This window comes from Mustela nigripes, chromosome 15, assembly GCF_022355385.1.
Source record: "Mustela nigripes isolate SB6536 chromosome 15, MUSNIG.SB6536, whole genome shotgun sequence".
In the NCBI taxonomy this organism is placed as follows: Eukaryota; Metazoa; Chordata; class Mammalia; order Carnivora; family Mustelidae; genus Mustela; species Mustela nigripes.
The window spans coordinates 83,038,264-83,058,170 of NC_081571.1; the positions used below are offsets into that span (position 1 = coordinate 83,038,264).

The window sequence follows — 19,907 nt, forward strand, 5'->3', positions numbered from 1 at the left end:
GCACCCTCTTTCAAAGCTCCAGTTCTTGGTTATTTGTAAATACTCTGGCCCGTGGTGGCCTTTCTCCCTCACTTCTGTGTGACTCACTGCTGAGTTCCCATGCCAAGAAGATGCATTCCCATCTCTTTCCTGTCCGTAAAATACTTTGTTTACAAGAGACTTTCCAGTACCCGTCTGCGGCTAGCAAACATTCACAAGTCCTTTGTCAGAAACGCGGAGTATCTGACAAAGCCCGCTGCATGCTGAGAGACTATGACTTGGTTGTCATTTTGAGGAAGAGTGTTATCGAGGTTCTTCCTGAGAATCAGGAGTTTTTGGGGAGCATTCCTGGGACGAATGGCCTCTTCTGGTGGTGCTCCGGGAGACCATCAGGACACAGAAAACCCGGTCCCAGGTCTTTAGTTCTGGAGTAATGTCACAGTCATCTTTTCCGTGATGCTGAAGAGACTGCCGCACTAGGGCAGTCATAAACATTGGTGCTGGTCACAGATTTCTTCTCGTGGGAACATGACATTCTCTGGTCACAGTTTTCCTGTTTGTTAATGCATTTTCATTTCTTCTGAAAACACGCTCTCTAAGTCGGATGTGGTCACGTTCTGGACAGGCTTGTGGTAAAGGCTAGACTTCCAGAAAGTACCACTGTGCTTGTAAGTGACAGAGACCGGAACAGAGTGGTCTTCCACTCTTTGTCAGTTGGTGACACACGGAGGAGTTTATTGAGTTCATTTGTCACACCTCCCACAGGGCGCATTTGCTTAGTCTGAGTTGGGTAACTACCGTGTCCGCAATCCAAGGCTGGTTCTTCAAATAATAACAGTAACCATATTTTATTGTGTGTGTGTTTTTTTTTAAAGATTTTATTTATTTATTTGACAGACAGAGGTCACAAGTAGGCAGAGAGGCAGCAGAGAGAGAGAGGGAAGCAGGCTCCCTGATGAGCAGAGAGCCCGATGTGGGGCTCGGTCCCAGGACCCTGGGATTATGACCTGAGCCGAAGGCAGAGGCCTCAACCCGCTGAGCCACCCAGGCGCCCTTATTGTGTGTGAGTCTTAAGTGTCTGTTCATGAATCGTTACAGTAATATTCTGGGAGTGAGCTACTCCCCGCACACCTAATGCTTCTGTTGTCTGTAATGGAATTGTCTACTTTAAGAAGCTAGAAAAATAGGGATAAGTTAAACTCTAAGTAAGTAGTAGAAAAAAGAGAATAATAAAGAACAGAACGGGAATCAGTGAAATAGAAAACAAATTTGCTAGAGAAAATCAACAAAACCAAAATTGGATTCTTTGAGAAAATCCATAAAATGGATAAACCTCGGATACTGATGAGGACAAAGGCTAGAGGACACAGATGGCTCATGTGAAGAGTCACTGCGAGTTCTCCAGATGCTAGGAAGATAACGGGGATAGGATAACTATTTCTATGCCAGTCAGTCCTACAGCCTAGAGGAAATGTGCACTTTCCATGGAGGACCCGTCCGGGAGGAGATGGATGACCTGACCAGCCCGACACCTAGGAAAGAACTTGAATTAGTTAAACAGCGTCTCACAAAGCGAATGCCAGGCTGCATGGCTCACTGGTGAATGTTACGAAGCAACCAAGGACTTCTATTTGGGACACGTAAGGATTCTCCACACACAGTCCTAAGGAGACCAAGAACCCAACTTAAAGAATGGACAAAATGGCTTGAGCAGACACTGCTTCACCAGAGAAGGGGTGCAAGTGACAGGCCCAGGAAAGACGCCCGATGGCGCTAGATGTGAGGGAAACGCAAACTGAAGCCAGGTCGGACGGCCTGCGCTCCTGCTGGAAGGGTTCAAGGGTAAGACTTGTCACACCAGGTGCTGATGAGGACGCGGAGGCCCTGGAGCCCCATCCACCGCGGTGGGAACGGGGAACCCTGTAACCGCTCTGGAAAGCAGCTTGTCAGTTTCTTGAACTATTACAGATCTACCAAGCGGTTTAGCCATTCCATTTCTTTTTTTTTCTCTCTTTTTAAGATATTATTTATTTGAAAGAGGAAGAGAGCGCACAAGTGGGGGGGGGGCAGAGGCAGAAGAGGAGAGAATTTCAGGCAGATTCCTCGCTGAGCACAGAGCCCCGCATGGGGCTCCATCTTGCGACGCTGAGATCATGACCTGAGCTGAAATCAAGACTTGTATTATTTAACAGACTGAGCCAGCCAGGTGCCCCTTAGACACCCCATTTCTAAGGATTGACTCAAAGAAATGGAAGTATGCTCGTACCAAGTCTTGTGCACAAATGTTCTTAAACCTATTTTTTGCAACTTTATTTTTAATAGCCATGAACCAGACACAGTCCAAATAGTTTTTCAACCAGTGAATGGATAAAGTGTGGTATATCCATACTTTCTAATACTCAGCAATTAAAGTGAGTGCTCAAAAAGGGATGAAAATCACACCGGGAAAAGAAGCTGGGCAAAAAAGTACACCCTGTGTGATTCTGTGTACATAGGATTCTAGAAAATGCAGTGGGCCCTACAGTCATGGAAGGTACGTCAGTGTCTGCTTAGGGACACTTCCGGGGGCACAAGGAGACCTTGGGGATGAGGGGGCATGCATCTTGGTTCTGGGGAGGGTTTCACAGTGTGCACATAAAAACTTGTCCAACTGTACACTTCGGATATGAGCACGGTAGGTCTGTTACGGCTCACCAAGGGTGCACAGCAGTAGTCACTCTGGGTGTATTTAAGTTTTTGTTGCGTGTAATGGAGCTTCAGTTCATTTTCTTGGCAGTCCCCTGCTTTTGAACCTGACTGTAAATCCAGAAGGCATGTACAGAATTTCACTGTATAAAGGTAAATAGTGTACTTGCATTTTTTTAATGCAAGTACATTTTTTATGCAAGTACATTTTTTATGGGGAGGGACTTCTGCCGGAGAGCTCATCTCTCCCTGTAGTTGTCTGTTTTCTCATCAGTCCTTATGGGGTAGCTACTACATGGCTTATGCTGGCCTCTGGAGATCCAGTGATTAGCCAACAGAGACTTGCAGACTGTCTAGTGGGGAGAATAACATCAAAGACGTCGTATGCACTTGTTTTACAATCTGAGATTCCTGCTCTGGGGGTCAGGAACAGGTGTTGGCTGAGGAACCTGGTGTATACTTGGCGGGGGGACAGGTGATGTCATGGGGAAGGCTCTTCTCCGAGAGCGGGCCCTGAGTTGAGTGCTGATGGACGAGTGGGCTGTAAGAGAGGAGACAGGAAAGAACCTGGGCAGCCACAGCACTGGGCAGGGCGGAGATGGGCATGGGCCAGGCAGCACAGGGTCTTAAAGGTTCTGACGTTTTGCAGGGTCTTAAAGGGAAGTATGACACAGTTGGTTATGGATTTTGAAAACAATATGCTAGGCACAGCATGGAAGCAGCACGGATGCAGCCCGTTGAGGAGGGGGAGGTGGTCATGAACCTGTTGGGAGCTGGGTTTCAGACAGGGTTCAGGGGGCCCAGGGCGGACACGGCAGCTCCGAGCCTCACCGCCCCTGGGGTGCTGGTTACACACAGGATAGATGGGGTGTCTCCGGTGTGAGAGGCAGCCTGGGGTGAGGTGCCTTAGGCTCAGGACTAGGTCCAGAATGGGTGCAATCACGACTGTGAGGGTTGGAGCTCAGAGAGGACAGGGGGCTGGAATGTAAATCTGGGAGTCACACGAGAGAGCGAGGTGTGAACCTGAGTGAGCAGTGGTGAGCTTCCTAGCACCAGCCTTGGGGAGTTGGACCTGGACGCCCTGGACAGTGCCGCTAAGGAGGAGCCTGGTTGCAGGTGGTCAGGTCGGTAGGGAGCCTGGTGACTGGAAGCCAGGGCACGAGCGTGGCGGGCATGCTGCAGGGGCCGGGAGAAGCAGAGGGCTCTGGCGACGTGCTGGGAGGGTGGGGCACAGTGGTGACTTGTCCCCGGCAGCAGGCACGCGCAGTGTCCCAGGCCAGCCAGCCAAGTGCACACCTGCTCGTGGGCCACTGAGCGGCGGTGCCCGTATTGTGAGGGCAGGGCCGGCTCTGGCCGGGGAGGGCGGCAGGGGGTGTTGGGGGCGGGGCTGGGCCAGTGAGGGCAGAGACAGCGAGGGCGGGCGGACTGGGTGCGTGGATTCCCGGCCACTGTCCCAGGGGCGGAGCAGGACCTGGCAGTGCTCTCTCAGCTCCCTTCGAGCCTGGGAAACAAGCTGACCTTGAGCTGTTTTTGCCAGAAAAGGGATTCTAGAACACTGTGTTCCTTTTCATGGCTTTAGGGAAAGACGACAGTCACTTCCTCTGCGCTTTAGCAGGTACTGGTTCAAGTCCGTGAGTGAGCTGAGGCGAAGCCATTGTCTCTGAGCAGCGCGGAGGTTTCCCTCTGACCTGATGCGTGTCACTGTCCAGTCTTTAGTGCTCCCCCACCCGTATGACAAGGGACTGCCGGAAACCACCTGCTCTCTGCCGCATCTGTTGTGCAGCTGACCTTTGAGAGTCCGGATCGACGCAGTGAAGGCAGTTTAGGGATTTTTAGAATGCTCATGTTCAAGTTGAGGACGGTCTGCATTAGAAGGTTAGACGGTTTTGAAGATACATGTGTCCCCTGGGATTTGCTTTCTCGTTCTCATTTGGAGACCATGCACAGTTTGTTACATGTCATGGTAATGCACGAAGAGAGATCAAAGTAATTAAGTGCTATATAGTAGGAATATTTCTTAAACAACCAAGATAAGTGTAAGCAACATCTAGATTCGGTACTGTTTTTCCAATTCAAAGCAATAAAACATGCACTTTTCAGGTCTGTCTCCATGTGTGGGAGAAGCAAGGCCAGCGCTGTTTTTTTCTCCATGACCCTTGACCTTTGAGAGGCTGTTGGGAGAGTGTTCCGGGGAGTGGAGGGTTGGGGAGGCGGTGGGAGGGGTGTTGAGGGAAGGGATGTGGCTCCCCTGCACACAGGTACTGTCAAGGAGGAGCTTCTGGGCCAACAGCTCCTGGGTCAGGCTGCTTTCCTTCTCTTCCAGCTGGGGGTTGGGCACCCGGCACTGGTTCTTGCCCGTCACGGACTAAATGCTAGCATGTGCACTCCAGGCTGTCCCAGGTTGCGAGGGGCGCCCGTGGTTCGTGCCTTTGGTTTTGGTGGCTATGTGGGTCTTACATTTGAGGGTCCGCGGAACCACCAGATGGCTGGTGAAAACAGCTTGCTGGGCTCCACCTCGGAGTTCCTGATGTCCTGGGTCTGGCTGGGTTTGAGAATTTGCGTTTGACAGGTTCTCAGGTCATGCTGCTGCTGCTGGTCCAGGGGACCACGTGGGAGAAACACCGACAGCCCCCTGAGCTCATCAGCCCAGCCACACTGTAACTCAGACCAGCCCGATTATCTGCAGGGCCCTCTAAGAAGACAGGAGACCGAGGTGTGACCACTGAGGGGCTCTTCTTCAGGTGGACACTGGTGGCCTGCCCATCCTGGCCACCCCCTCGTGCCTGGAAAGTTCCCTAACTGGTGCCTTTCACTTCGAGACAGAACAGACCTCATGCTGCTTCCCTATGGGCTTTTGAAATGTGGGGGTAGAGAGGTTGGAAGAAATCTCGCCTTGTGTTGGAAGAGGCGGTTGGAATTCATCTCAAAAATGGGATTCCCCACCTGTTTTTGTGCATCTAGAAAATTCTTGGATAAACCGAGAGACACAGCAGAGCGCAAGCTCACAGGTGTGTGTGAGTGCTGACGGGTGCGCTTCTTGAATGGGGCACTGAGGGGGAATCCTTGAAACACCTGAATTAGGGTCAGGAGGAGCCTTGGCTAAACAGAATGCAAGTCACTAAAAGCTACAAAGAGATGCAGAGACCCAGGCAGGGCTCCCCGGTGACACTGGCTGTTAAGGGAAGAGGAAGTCACCGTGTTGCGGGGCTGTGGTGTTAGGGAATTGCCGCTGGCAGGAGTCCGGGAAGCCTGATCCAAACCTAGCAGCCTAGTGCCGTTCCGTGAGGGGCTCAGCTGACCGTGACTCCTGACACTGCTTCTAAGGGGTGGCGGGTCTGTGGTCCTTAAACGGGGACCCCTCGCTCTCAGAAGGTCGGAAGGAGACTGCGGCTGCTGCTGGCCTTCAGCTGGCACTGAGAATGCGCGCTTTGATCTAATTCCAGTTTATGCTTTTCAGTTAAGGAGCCAACCGATCATTTTGTTGGTGCAGATGGAGAAAACGGTGACCGTTGCGGACACCTGCCCCCAGCCCAAGTCTGGGCGCGGGCTCCTTCCCTACATTCCAATCTCTGGTGTGCACCTGAGCGGCCGTCTGGCCTTCGGCAAAGGACGTCGGAATCGCGGAGCAGCGGCTTTCAGCAGCCATCCTAAAAAGGCTTCAGACGGCAAGGAGAGGTTCTCTGGAAGCAAATGAAAAAATGGGAAATCTCAGTAAAGACACAGGACTCGAAGGAAAGAAAGAAATGGAAAGTACAGAAGTGAAGACTCAGATAAAAAGACTCGCTGGGCGGGCTCCCCGGTGGAGGGGACAGGACGGAGGACAGAAGCAGGGAGCAGGAAGCCTCATCCGTGGGTCTGCGGCGCCCGGGCTGGGGAAACCGCGGGCAGGAGCGTGGAGGGAGCTGCTGTCTTGCGGCGTCACAGACCCCGGGCAGAAGACAGTCCCAGCTGTGGTTGGGCGGCTGCCCGCCTCCACCCTGTCCCTCCCCTCCACCTCCTCCTGCCTGCGCCGCTGTCCCCACCTCCCTGAAATGTCAGACTCCCATGAGGTCTTCATCGGCTTGTTTTGGCTCCTTTGTGACACTTAGGAAATGAATATAAGACAGCCCTACTGCACGCACGGCTTACGGACGGCTGCCCGGAGCACCGGGCGGTGGGAGCCTGGAGAGGCCCGAGGGAGCAGGCCAGCTGGGAGAGGCGAACCCAGTGCGGGGCCAGCGATTTTCCTTCATGATAGAGAGGAAAGCTGAAACCAGAGAGGGGCTCCGGGCAGCTCCCGGCTAACTGCTGCCCCCACATACACGGGAGAAGACGGAGCCTGGGATGCTGAATGTGGGCAGCCCTGGAGAGAGGGGGCCGGTGGCTGGCCCCAGGCTCAGCTGGCGGCAGGGTGCCCCGTCCGTCACAGCAGAAGGGGTTAAGGTTAAGACTCCCAGGAAAACCCAAGGCTGTCTTTCATTTCTCTGTATCATGCTGCCTGCGGTGATTACACTTCCAAGTGTTTTTAAGAATAGTTCCTGTCTGAGGTATTTGATTCTCACATTTGACCGAAGATCCTTCTCTTGTGTCCTAGACACTCTGTCAGCTCTGCTCACCTTCACTTCTACTGAACAAAGAGCGCGCTGAGTGCTTGGCTCTGCCACGTGTTGACATTTTATCCCGGCAGACCGAATACCCTGCGTACGGCGCATCTCCTCTGAGTGCAGGAAGCCTTCCGTGGATGTGCTTGGTACACAAGTAGATTACATAGCATGTTGGACCATGTCAGAGCGTGTTGGACCATGTTAGACCATGATAAGTGCTTTGCAGAGAAGCAGCAGGATGGGAGGGGGTTGGGGAGTACCAGCAGTTAGGGCAGATGTTCCTGAGAAGTGGCATTTAAACAAAGGCTCCAGGAATATGAGAAAAGGAGTGATATGAATGTCTGTGAGATGGGATTTCAGGCAAGGGGAATAGCCTGTGCAAAGGTCCTAAGGTAAGAGCCTTCCTCGCAAGTTCTGGGAATAGCAGAGGCCGGTGTGAGCCAGGGGAGAGAAGCTGGCTGATGAGTTCAAGGAGGGAACAAGGGAGCAGACTGTGGAGGGCTCACTCAACCATCATAAGGACTTTGACTTAAAAAACAATTAAGAGGCTTTATTTTCTAGAGCAATTGAGGTTTACAGAAAACTGAGCAGAAAGTACAGAGATTTCCCACACACCACCAAGTTCCCCTTTTACCATTTTGCCCTCCTGCAGTATGCTTATCACTAGGGATGAGCGAGTGCTGACACATTAATAAGTAAAGTCCACAATGTACATTAGGGTCACTTTGTTGTGCACTCTGTGGGTTTGGACAAACGTCCACCATCACAGTGTCATACAGAGTCGTTTCACTACCCTGAAAATTCTCCATGCTCTGTTCATTTTGCCAACCCCCGGCAACCACTGATCCTACTGTCTCCATAGTTTTGACTTTTCCAGAATGCCATAGAATTGGAATCATATAGGATGTAGCCTCTTCAGATTGGCTTCTCTGTCTTAGAAATAGGCATTTGAGTTTCCTCTGAGTCTTTCATGGCTTAGCAGATCATTTCTTTTTATCACTGAATGGTTTCCCACTCTCCAAGGCACACAGTCCATTTACACATTTGCTACTGAAGGTCATGTTGTTGATGTCCAGGTGTTGGCAGATAAGCTGGTGTAGATATCTGTGCTCAGGTTCCCAGGGATGTGTTTTCAGCTTTTGAGTGAAGCGGATTCACCCAAGAAGCAAGATTGCTGCATATGGTGAGATGATGGTAAGTTTGGTAAGAAACCACCAAACTGTCTTCCCAAGTGGCTGCACCATTTTACGTTCCCACCAGGTGTGAAGAAGAGTTCCTCTTGCTCCACATCCGCACCAGCAAATGGTGTTGCCAGCGTAGAATTCTGGCCATTCTAACAGGTGTGCAGTGGTTTCTCCTTGCTTTAATTTGCAGTTCCCTGATGACATAGGGCGTGGAGCATCTTTTCATATGCCTACCTGCTGTCCGTGTCTCTCTTCTTCAGTGAGGCGTCTGTTCAGGCCTTTTGCCCATTTTTAAGTTGGGTCATCTGTTTTCTTATTGCTGGGTTTTAGGAATGCTTTGTGTACTTTGGGTACAAGTCCTTGATTGTGTATGTCTTATGTAAATACTTCCTTTTGGTCTGTGGCATATCTTCCATTCTCCTATAGGAGGATATTGGGAGATTCGGGGGGTTCTGAGTAGAGGAGTCATGTGACACACAGATTATAAATATGCAGGGAGATATTCCAGTTATAGTAATATGGAAGAATGGAGTTCTTGATTATACATTGGCAGCCTTATCTTTAATTAATGGTCAGTTTTTCTAAGTGAGTTTTTGAAAATGAATTTCCCACCTACAGACACAACTCATCTTGTTCACAGCTGCTGCCCATATACTCTGATACTTAAGAGTTTCAGGAGAAAACTAATGATCTGTTTATCACCTTTTTATTAGTCACAGTTAACAGGAAACTCTCAACTGGCTGTCGGGTTCTGAGAGCATCCCGGGCTGCAGTCTTCTCCTTTGCCTGGCCTTTCCCTCTAGGGAGGGTCTCAGCTGCTATTTATAGAGAAGCACTCGCCAGCACAGGTCCTTAGCCGTTTTCTATCCCTGTAGTTGGGTTTCTTCCTCTGATGAAGCCTCCCTTTAGCTTCCTAGTTTCCAAAATCATCCAGCTCTCTCTGCATGCCTCAAGCCTCCCACACGCTATCAAGTGGATTAAAATAGTGTGTGTTCTCAGGTGGTCAGTGTCCAGACTTCTGTCTCTGAGGCTTTCATTTGCCTCAAAGGCAGCTTCTCAAGCAGTTTAAAAATGGAAGACAGACTCCTTAGCTGGGAGGGAAGGGCACAAGGCAGTGCACTGCTCTGTAGCTCCCACCATGGCCCTTCCATTTGGCTGTGTGCGGGTAGGGGCATCCAGAAGGCTACCTCAGAAGCAAGTATGAGTAGCTAAGGCAAAACGAACAGGGAACAGCAGGGCAAACATAAAAACTCTCCGAGACGTCTGAGAATACAGATTTAAACAGTGGGATGCCACTGCTGGCTGCAGGGATGGGAGAGTACATTCTAGCCTGAGGTGTCTTTGGTCCAAGGTAGGGCTGAGGCTGAGGCAATGAGCAGAACTGGCCGACTGAGCTGCCACTAGTGGCCCCATTCAGAGAGCAGAATGCGTGGGCTCTCAGAGCAGGGGTGGGAGGTAGTGGGATTCCTTCTGTCCTAGTGGGTTTTCAGACCTACTTACTGCACTGATATTACAAGGATATACAGCAGGTACCCAATTTGGATTTATTTAGCACGTTTGTATCAGAGGCCCCCAACTTCTCCACAGGCTTTTCCACTAACAGAGAACAGAAGGTATCACCAACCATTCTGAAACGTGTTTGGCAAGAGAGGAAATGGATGCCAAAGGGTCGGAAACAACACAGGAACGAAGCTGAAGAATAAAGCCAAGCCGTTTGCAAGGTTTGCAAGATGCTGCACCGTAATTCGTGGGTTGTTCTCAGCAGGCCACAAGCAGGAGGATGAGAGAAAAGAAAGAATCTTCCGTATGAACCACTGAAAACTTGAGATGCGAAAAATCTCTGATTATGAGGCCCAAGTCATTATTTTATGAATTTGTCCTTTTCTGCTTTCCCGCATCAAGATTCTTCAAAGGCCTAAAAACATGGCATCTGCTTATAGAATGTAATGAGACATGAACTCACAACGGCTCGTCCCCGGCACCTCTGCTCCCCCGGGGTCCGAATCGCAGCCAGACAGAGCACACACGGTTTCCCAGGCTGCTCTCGCGCCACACCCCTGCCTGGACTGATCTAACGTCACGGAGGGAAGAAAACGCCACTTCCGTGGAGAGACTTAGTCTAGGTTATCTGATGAATGTTTTATGTTCATATTCCTTCGAATCCATTTCTGGCATTGGCAGGAATCTTGGACGGTTGCCACCATCTCTGAGGTCTAAAAATGTGCTTCTGGAGTTGGTGGGAAGCAAGCCTCAGGGGACTCACGAGTTAATTTAAGCTGTGCAGTCTTGCTGGTCTTCTTGAGAGGCCACGTGTCTGGGATATATGAATGTCGTTGGGGAACTGGGGATTTGGTACATTCATATTTGTTTTTGCCTTTTATTTTGGCTGGTTTCACACTAATGGAGCACATTTAATTTTTTCCCAGATGACCGTAGCCCCTGCACAACAATTGGGCTGTTGGAGATATTGAAGAAGGAGAGCAAAAGAAAAATATACTTTATTAAAGGCTTAATTTTTTTCCTTCAGTAAGCCACATCTAATCCTAGGCTACACATTTCTGGGAGATGGTTTACTTACTGGGTATTTGGTGATCAAGTTCTTAATTTCAATGGGATGCTTCTTTGTTTTCCAGTGGGTTTGGAGGAAGAGATGCCCAGTAGGCTGGCAGGCGAGCCCTGTCCACTGTACTTTCACTTCACTGAGCATCACTGGCAATAGAAGGAGCACAGAATGCTCTAGAAGAGCAGTCTAATGAGAATGGAGGCTACTGGGTATTTAGAATTGGAGGACCCGTGAAGTGCTAATCAAGGAGACCCGAGGCCTTTAACCATGGCATTGCACCTCCACGAGGGTTGTGTGTGTGTGTGGGGAGGTTCTACAAGGATTCCAACCCATTGGCAGCTGGGCTCTCCAGGGACTCTTTTGTAATGGGGAAGGCATCTTGGCCTGAGGAGAACACTAGTTTGGAGTGTTTTCCTTCCTCTTAAAAAAAAATGTATTAACAATACTTATGTGCTATAAAATTCACAGGGCACAAAAAAGTATAAAGTAAAAAGGAAGTTTCCCTTCCCCTGACCTCCAGGCCCCCCGTTCCTTTTGTTGAGGCAACCCTTGTTCAAGGTGTCTGGTGTGTGCTTCCAGAGAAATGTCATGCTTCTCTAAGCACCCATGTATGTTTTTTTCTTGCCTCCCCTTTTTTTTCATTAAAGGTGGGACGTGATGCATACATTCCTCATGTTCCTTTTCCCCTCTTAGTGCAACTAGGAGGTCGTGATAGATCAGTGATTAAAGCTGCTGCCTTTTGAAAGGGTCTGGGGGGCGGTGCTCTGCTTGCGGAAGTACAGTATGCTGTAGTCGACTCAGGCCCTTCTCTGGATTGTTTCCCATCTGCTGCTGTCACAGGCTGTTCTATTTTTAGTTCACTGGGTTAGGGTCCCAGCAGCAAATGGTGGGCACACTAGGCAGAGGTGGCTGAAGAGTTTACTGCAGAGGGTGTTAACAAAATGTGGGCAGGGGTGAGGACAGCCACGAAGAGAAGTGGAGGCACCCCAGAAAGCCATGAGCTCCCCTCGGCCTGTAGGAGAAGGCGGGGGAGGTGGGTTATAGGAGCTGCTGGGAGCTCCCACCAGGAGCGGTGGTCTATGGTCAAGGAGCACAGCCAGTCTGTGTAAAGGCTCAACAGTGGCCCCCTGTATTGCGGAGCCCTGAGTTGTAGCGTCTGCCCGTTTCTGTGGTGTAAATTCTTGTACCGTGGCCGGTTCCAGTGACCCATGTGGTGTTTCTGAATGCAGAGCTCGGCTGGGGAGCATGGGGTCAGCTCCTGGGAGTAGCTCCAGCACGTCACAGTGGCACCTAGTCCCTGCTTGGGCTTCTGACCAGCTGAGCACCCAAGGAGGGAGAGCAGGGGAGCCTGGTGGCTGCAGTGCCCAGAGGCCTGCCTCCTGGAGCGGGCTGGTGCAGTGGGCAGGCTGCAAGCCCTGGGGCAGATTATGTCTCTGCAGTCCGCATTTCCTTGTCGGGGAAGAACAGAACTGCCTCCAGTGTTCTCTGAGCCTTTCTGTGCTAGGGTCCTCTGCCAGCTCCGTGAGCTGGGTGACCCGAGTGGGCAGTATGCTGACTGGGCAATGGAAGATGCCTGGGGCCCCTGCACTTGGGAGACTCATGTCTAAAATAGGAGAGAGGGTGTGCACAAGCACGTCTGGCTACGGGGTGGAAGCGTAGCTCTTTGTAGCCATGGTGATGAGACTGTTGATGGCAGAGACCCTAAGACCTCTGTTCTGGGGTTTGGAGTTTGATATCTCAGTGGGGGGAATACAAATATTTCTTGATTAATGGTTCAGCTGGCATCTGCCACTAGTTCTCGGAGTATGGTCCTGGTACCTTCAGCATCTCCTGGGATGCCAGAAGTCCATAGCCTTGGGTTCCACCGCACACCGAGGGATTCAACTCTGGCAGGGTGTAGTGACGGTACTCTGGGTGTTCTGACACTCGCATTGTGTTTGAGAATCACTGAGTTATAGGATATCTGTGTTCCAGACTTGGCTGAAAGCCAGTTGGATGGGGCATCCCAGAGACCCCTTGCCCCCAACTTCTGGACTTCACTTCAAACGTCCTCAGTCAGAATCTCTGGGAACTACGATCCTGGGTAGTTAGCGCGTTAACCAGATAGCACGCCCCTGATCGTATTCTCTGCTCTTGATCTCATTTGTTGCCATGCATGGACCTGTCTGAATTAGCTGCCTTGCTACAAGTGCCTGTTCTTTCCCATGAAGTTTTGTAAACTCAGACCTGCTAAACGCTTCCAGGGAAGTCAGCTGGCTGCCCAAGCTGACACTTTTTTTGGACCGAGGGTGGCCAGCCGGTTGTTCCCAGCATGGAGAGGGAGAAGAGAAGGAGGAAACTGGACAGCTCTGGAAGTCTCTGAAGTACGACCGTATCATGGCTGTGATGTAGTTTATTGCAAATTCTCAGGACTCCTGACACATCCTTTATCAAACATAGAGTACAAAGGGTGTATTTCCAAGGAAAGTCACAACAGTTTGGGGACTGTCCGTGCCTTTGACCGATTAGAGTTCTTGATGGAAAGACCTGAAGTTAATTGCTGTGGGAAATTTGGGACAGGATTTTTGGGGGGTGGATTGGGATTTTGTTGGTCATTGAAAAGTAGCCACTAGAGAGAGCAGAGGACTGCTTGACTTTGGGTTGTGGAGATGTTGGTGATTATATGTAAAGCTGCTGTGTGAATTCCTTTTTGTGGGGAAGGCAGAGGGAGAGAGAGAGAGAATTTTTTTTTTAAGATTTTGTTTATTTATTTGACAGACAGAGATCACAAGTAGGCAGAGAGAGAGAGAGAGAGGAGGAAGCAGGCTCCCTGCTAAGCAGAGAGCCTGATGTGGAGCTCGATCCCATGACCTTGGGATCATGACCCCAGCTGAAGGCAGAGGCTTTAACCCACTGAGCCAACCAGGGGCCCCGAGAGAGAGAATCTTAAGTGGGCTCTATGCCCTAACCTGACACAGGGCTTGATCTCAGAACCTGAGATCATGGCTTGAGTCAAGAACAAGAACCGGGTGCCTAACAGACTGGGCCACCCAGGTGCCCTGTGCACATTCTTACACACAGCTTTTTGTGGGCGTGTTTTCATCTTTCTTGGGTAAATGCCTAGGGGAAGACTCGCTGGCGGCAGCGGGGGGGGGGGCGGCTTATGTAAGTTTAACTTCTAGAAAGACTGATGGTTTCCTGTGTGTATGCTTTCCCACTCCCACTAGTCAGGTATTGGCTGCCAATGGCTTTCCATCCTTGTGGACACTTGACAGTGTCTGCCTTTCCCATGTTATCCATTCTGGTGGGTGCAGAGTGTTACCTGCGGTTTTAACTTGCGTTTACCTGATGACTTGTTCACGTGCTGTCGCTCATAGAGCTTCTCCAGTGAGGCATGCAGGGGCGCGGTGGGGAGGGTGTCTTCTTTTGCATCTCTGGTTTAGTTCTCCCCCTGCAGCCTCACCCATGACCTCGACGGCCAATTACTCACCACCCCAGAAAACACCGGCGGCTTCTCAAACGTCACACCTTTGAAAATGCAGTCCATATGCCTCCACCTTTCCGCTCCAACTCCGATGTCCATCTTGTTGCTTAGGCCTCTGGCCCTCCCCTGCGTCCACAGTATTTATGCTCTATTCTGTGCTTCCATTGTCCACTGTCCATGTTGTGTGGGATTCTTCCTAGGCCCATGCAGGGCAGGGTCCTGTCTCTCTTTGCAGTCATGGTACTTGTGACAAGGTCTGGCATAGAAACTAGACTTGTTGCTGTTCTTGTTGCTCAAAAGCTAGACTTGTTGAATTAGCTTATCTTCCCAACAGCTCTGTGAGAAAGACTGAGCCTTAAACTGAGGATAAAGGTGTAGACCCAGAGGGCTCAATTGACTTGTCCAAGGTCAGCATGTGTGTTATAGGGTGAGGCAGTACTTACTAGAGAGTTTTGACTCTCTTACATTATAGTTTTCCAAACAGGTATGTTGTTTGAGGTACAGTATCCATGGAACAGGCTTGCGTCGTGCCCCCATGTGCACACATGTGGAGACTTTTAAAACAGGTCACGTCCAGTTGCTCAACTTGCACATACAGTCACTTCTCTGAGAAGGTGCCTGAGATCAGGGAAGGCCACAAGCTCACGGAGCCATCCCAACACCCCCTTCTCCCACTTCATGTAAAAAGGCAGACCATTCACTCACTTGTCTCTCTGAGGCACATTGCTGCAAGATGGAAAACCTTCCAGCTGTGTAACCAACAGAGAAATACCCCTGGTGTTGAGAAGCAGAGGGTTTAAAGTCTGGAATTTTGCAGCTCAGAGGTTTCTACCTGATCACTTTCAGAGAGACTGCAAGGAGACCCTAATCATGCTGTTAACGGATGCTTTCAAAATTTTACTGATGATTGATTATATCTGGACTTTGGCGATGTAATTCAGAAGGCATCAAAGAATGAAGTTACAAAATAACAAAACTCCTTTCATTTTTTATTTACTTATTTTTAGGAATGGTTTCTCAGCGTTTGCAAAAACAACCCCCAAGACAGGAACAGAATTAATGCTGGACTCTCTTTCTTTCTAGCAGTAAGGGATAGCTGTCCATGAGTAAATGGACTAAAGAAACCCTCTACATCTCATTAAGATACACATTTCCAGGTAAAGTTTTACATTTTACATTTGATAAATTTCCTCAAAAATCGTTAACATATTGTTCCTATTGTTGGCGGACTCATACTAGTTGTGTTTCTTTGGAAGAAAAATTGTGACCATTGGATCTTGACGGCTTAGTAATCTTAAAGGCAGAGCTGACTTGTGTGTTAGGTGAACGTGATAACCACTACACAACGGAAACAGATTAGAGCTGACTTTTGTGGCTGGAAGCTGTCCTGCAGTCAGGTGAGCACTGAGCTAGCAACTGCTGAGCCACTGTTCCTGGGGAAGTGCAGGGTTGGTTTCCTCGGAGTTCAGATGACAACACTTTGTCTCCCAGTCGACACGTGATCTTGTTTTAGTGGCATTTGTATGTGAAGACCGCTTATTTAATATGTGTTCCTTACAAATAACTGTTTCTTCATAAGGAAACACTATCTCAGGTACGGCACCATGCAGTGACGGCCTCTCCTGTTCAGTTGCACATGGCGTGCACACAGCACACACATACACACTCTATGCCGCACAGGACAGTCACGAAGGAAAGCATTCCACCAAGACAGAACACTTGGAATCCTGTGAAAACATTAATGAAGACCTGACTTGTGGTGGAGCTTACTCTGTGATGGGGCACAGGGCAGTGTGGTTAAACCTCGTGACCTTGACTTGCCCCTTGGAAAACCAAAGGAGAGTGTGTGACTTACTTGGCGGAAGAGGAATGTGTCAGTGAGGCTGGCATGGGGGATCTGGTGGCTCAAAGTCCACCCCAGGACTTTGGCTTTCACTTTGTGATGGTGTCAGCAACGTTCCCTCCCAGACTGGCTTGAGAAATTCCTTCAGCCTTGTCTGCTTGGCATTTCACCTCAAACCTTTAAGTGTTTCAGCATAAGGGACGAATGCAGCGAAGGTCAGGCGCCAAAATGTGAGGCTGCGTTCCAGCACAGGGTCACACTCTTCCAGATCAGTAAAACCTTTTCCCAGGGCAGAATTCCATGCTGATATTTTGGCTGCCGTGAGAGGGACAATTCTTGGAGTCTTGGGCTGACTTTCGTTGCCATCGTCATCATCGCTGACACCAGTGCCAGGCTTTGCCATCTCGTCCAGAGATGGGTGGGTTCTTGGTGGGTTCTACTGCCATTTCTGCCAAGATTTCCTCCACGTCTCCCTCCCTCATGTCTCTGAAGCCCTCTCCACTTATCTGCTGTGCAATATGCATTATGTGTTCGACACTGTTCTTTATATTTTCTGTAACACCTTCAAAATTTTTCACGCAGTCGGGCCAAACATTGCCCCAACAGGTATGAATAGTAGCCTGCTTGCTGCTGTCCTAGGCGGTGCTGACGTGATCTATGACGCTGCGTGTGCTGACGGATTTCCAGTAGTCCATCATGGTGGTTTCCTCACGGGCGTCGAGAGCCTCAAAAGCCTTGCTGTAAAGCTCCCTGGTGTCGTGAGCCTTGAAAGCTTTTATTATGCCCTGATTGAGGGGTTGGATGAGAGAGGCAGTGTTTGGGGGCAAGAAGAGAACTTCTATGTTGGGGCGGGCATTTTCAAGTTCCTCGTGGCAATGAACTAGGGCATTATCCAAAATTAATAAAATCCTGAATGCAAGGTTTTTGCTGTGGAGATAGCGTTCAGCTTCTGGGGTGAAGCAGTTGTGGAACCAGTCCCAGAATATTTCGGATGCCATTCACACTTTTTTGTTCCACCTCCAGTGGACCGGCATACAGTTTAGCTTCTTCCCTCTACGTGCCCGTGGGTTTTGGGCTCTGTGTACCATTAGGGGTTTGCACTTAAAGTCACCCTTGGCATTGGCACACAGGAGCAAGGTTGCATGGTCTTTGAATGATTTAAAGCCAGGAACCTTGGAGGCCATTTCCATTATATAGGTTTGTTTGCCGATGTTCTTGTAAAACAAGCCTGTCTCGTCAGCATTGAAAACCTCCTCTTCCATATAACCCTTCTCACGTATAATGCTTAGCAGATGCCTTTTAAATTCTTCTGCAGCTTCCTGATCTGCAGGACCTGCCTTGCCTGCAAGTTTAATGTTTTTCATGTGGTATCGCCTTTTGAAACATGCAAGCCAGCCTGCGCTGGCCGAGAAGGGTTTAACCTTTGTCCGACCTTGGGTAACAGGACTATAAATTTCCTTGGCTTTCAGCCTCACGACAACACTGTCTACTATGCTGTTTTTATTGGTTGTCATCTCCCGAATCCACAAATTTAGCTGCTTTTCCATCTTTTCCATAGCTGCATCACACATAATCGATGTTACTTTAGCACTTTCTGGAGCGGCCTCGCGCACAGATCCACGGATGTCCTCTTCTTTTTTCTGGTTGTACCGTATTGTTGATTCGTTCACATTGAATTCACGGCCAACAGCACTGTAACTCAGGCCTGAATGGAGCTTATCTAACACACATATTTTCTCTGTAAGGCACATTACAGGCTTCTTGAGCTTCGGAGCACTAGACAGCGCCTTAGCAGTACACCCAGGGGCCATTTAAAACAATAAAATCCACAAATAGCATAAAAAATGTGAGAAACGTGTTTTCAGTAGACTGTGAAAAGGGTATCTGCTTACATGGCCGGCTGAAGGAAGGTGGCAGAGCAAGGCCTTCAGTTCAGCGAGGAATGTGTGTGTAAAGGCTGTTCAGATTTTTCACTGCTCTGCACGTGTCTGCGAATGAGAAAGAGCCACAAGTACTGATCTGAGGTTACAAATTTTATCGTGTGGGTGGATTTGCACAGAATCCGTGAACAAGGATGGACTGTATTTATATGGGTGTCTTGCAAAAAAAAAGTTAAATTTTTTAGTATAAAAATATATTAGTTTAGGATGCTGTTTTGTTGGACGTGGAATGGAAGGGAGTTGAAGGAGAAAAGAATGTAAAATTTCTGACTTTTAAATAAGAGCTGGTGGGTAATTCTTGAAGACTGGATGGATTTTGTGTTTCTATTGTGTTTGGAGTCTCCTGGACATTTTTAAAAGGAAGCTTAGCAGTTTCAGAAGTCATTGGGACCTCGGAGTGGCGGCTGGCCCGCGTCTGACAGCAGGAGGGTCTTCAGCACACGCCCGCGCTTCTCCAGGCCTGTGTCGCAGAGCGAGCAGGGTCCGCTGTGCACGGGACGGACAAGACGGCTTCGGTCTGGAGGAAACGCCGCAGTTTCTTGCCGGACTTCTTAGATGCAGGGGTCCGGTGTTCGGCTTCGCGGCTCTCAACTCGCCGTCTGGGCGGTTCAAGCGTTGCGAAGGCCGGAGCTGCTGGAGCGAAGCGGACCGCGCTGCGGGCTCCCCGGCAGGACGGAGGCGCGGGGACGTCCCCGCCGGGGCCCGCACGCCGCCCGGGGGCCTCCCGCACCGAGGCTTCCGCTGGGCGGCGGCGGCTGGCGGGGTCCCGGCGCGGCCCGCCCGACCCCTGCCGCCCGGAGGTCAGCGGCGGGTCCCCCGTGTGGCCGCGGCCCCGGGGCCGCCCGTGAGCGAAGCCGCGCTCGCAGCTCCCGGGCCGTGCGGCGGCCGCCGTCCCGCCGTCGGGCCAAGCCTTACCGGGGCCCCGGGGCACGCGGGCGTGCGGGAGCGAACGCGGCGCGTCCTCGCCGACACGCGCCGTCCGCGCCGGGCACTTCGCACGGCCCCGGCAGGAGGCTCGCTCGGCGGCCGCAGCCCGGGGCGGGTCCGCCTGCGCCTCCCGGGCGCGCTCGCCGCGGGGGCCGGGCTCTCCCCGGCCGCTGGAGGTGGCGGGCGGCGTCCACGCCACGGGCCCGAGGGCCGGCTGCCGGGAGGAGCCCGCGCGCCGGGCCGGCCGACCGCGTCCGAGGGCGAGGACCGGGAGCCGCGCGCAGGCGCAGGGGGCGGCGGCGGCGGCGGCGGCGGCGGCGGCGGCGGCGGCGGGGAGGGCGGGGCCGGAAGGGCGGCCGGGGCGCGGTCTGAGGACGTCACTGCCGGCGGCGGCGCACTTCCGGGGGGCGGGGCCGGAGGTGGGGGCGGGGCCGGAGGTGGGTGCAGCCCGGAGGAAGGAAAGACGGTGAGGAGAGGCGGCGGCCGAGCGGGCGGGCGTCTGGGGCGGCCGGGGTCGCTCCGGGTCCGCCGGGGCCGCCCGTCCGCGCCGTCTCGCGCGGGGCCCGCGGCCGGGGCTGCGGCGGCGGCGTCGGCGGCTCAGCGCCCGCGCTGTGTGTTGCAGGTGTACCCGGAGCCGCGCGGCGAGAGCGAGTGCCTCAGCAACATCCGCGAGTTCCTGCGCGCCTGCGGGGCCGCCCTGCGCCTGGAGGTGAGCGGCCCGGCGGGGGGGGGGCGCGGGG

General features: G+C 51.5%; 1 protein-coding gene across 6 annotated transcripts in view; it reads left to right on the forward strand.

The window, feature by feature from the left end:
- Window positions 1-19,907, forward strand: part of ARHGEF7 (Rho guanine nucleotide exchange factor 7) — a 122,683-nt gene that overhangs the window by 7,581 nt on the left and 95,195 nt on the right. For 4 of the 6 annotated variants that reach the window (XM_059377932.1, XM_059377933.1, XM_059377934.1 and 1 more), the window contains exon 2: window positions 19,790-19,876. In XM_059377932.1, the coding sequence (XP_059233915.1) occupies window positions 19,790-19,876 (87 nt within the window). Of the gene's footprint in view, window positions 1-19,582; window positions 19,634-19,789; window positions 19,877-19,907 lie in introns of those variants that run through there. The other 2 variants (XM_059377937.1, XM_059377939.1) reach the window with 1 other exon arrangement.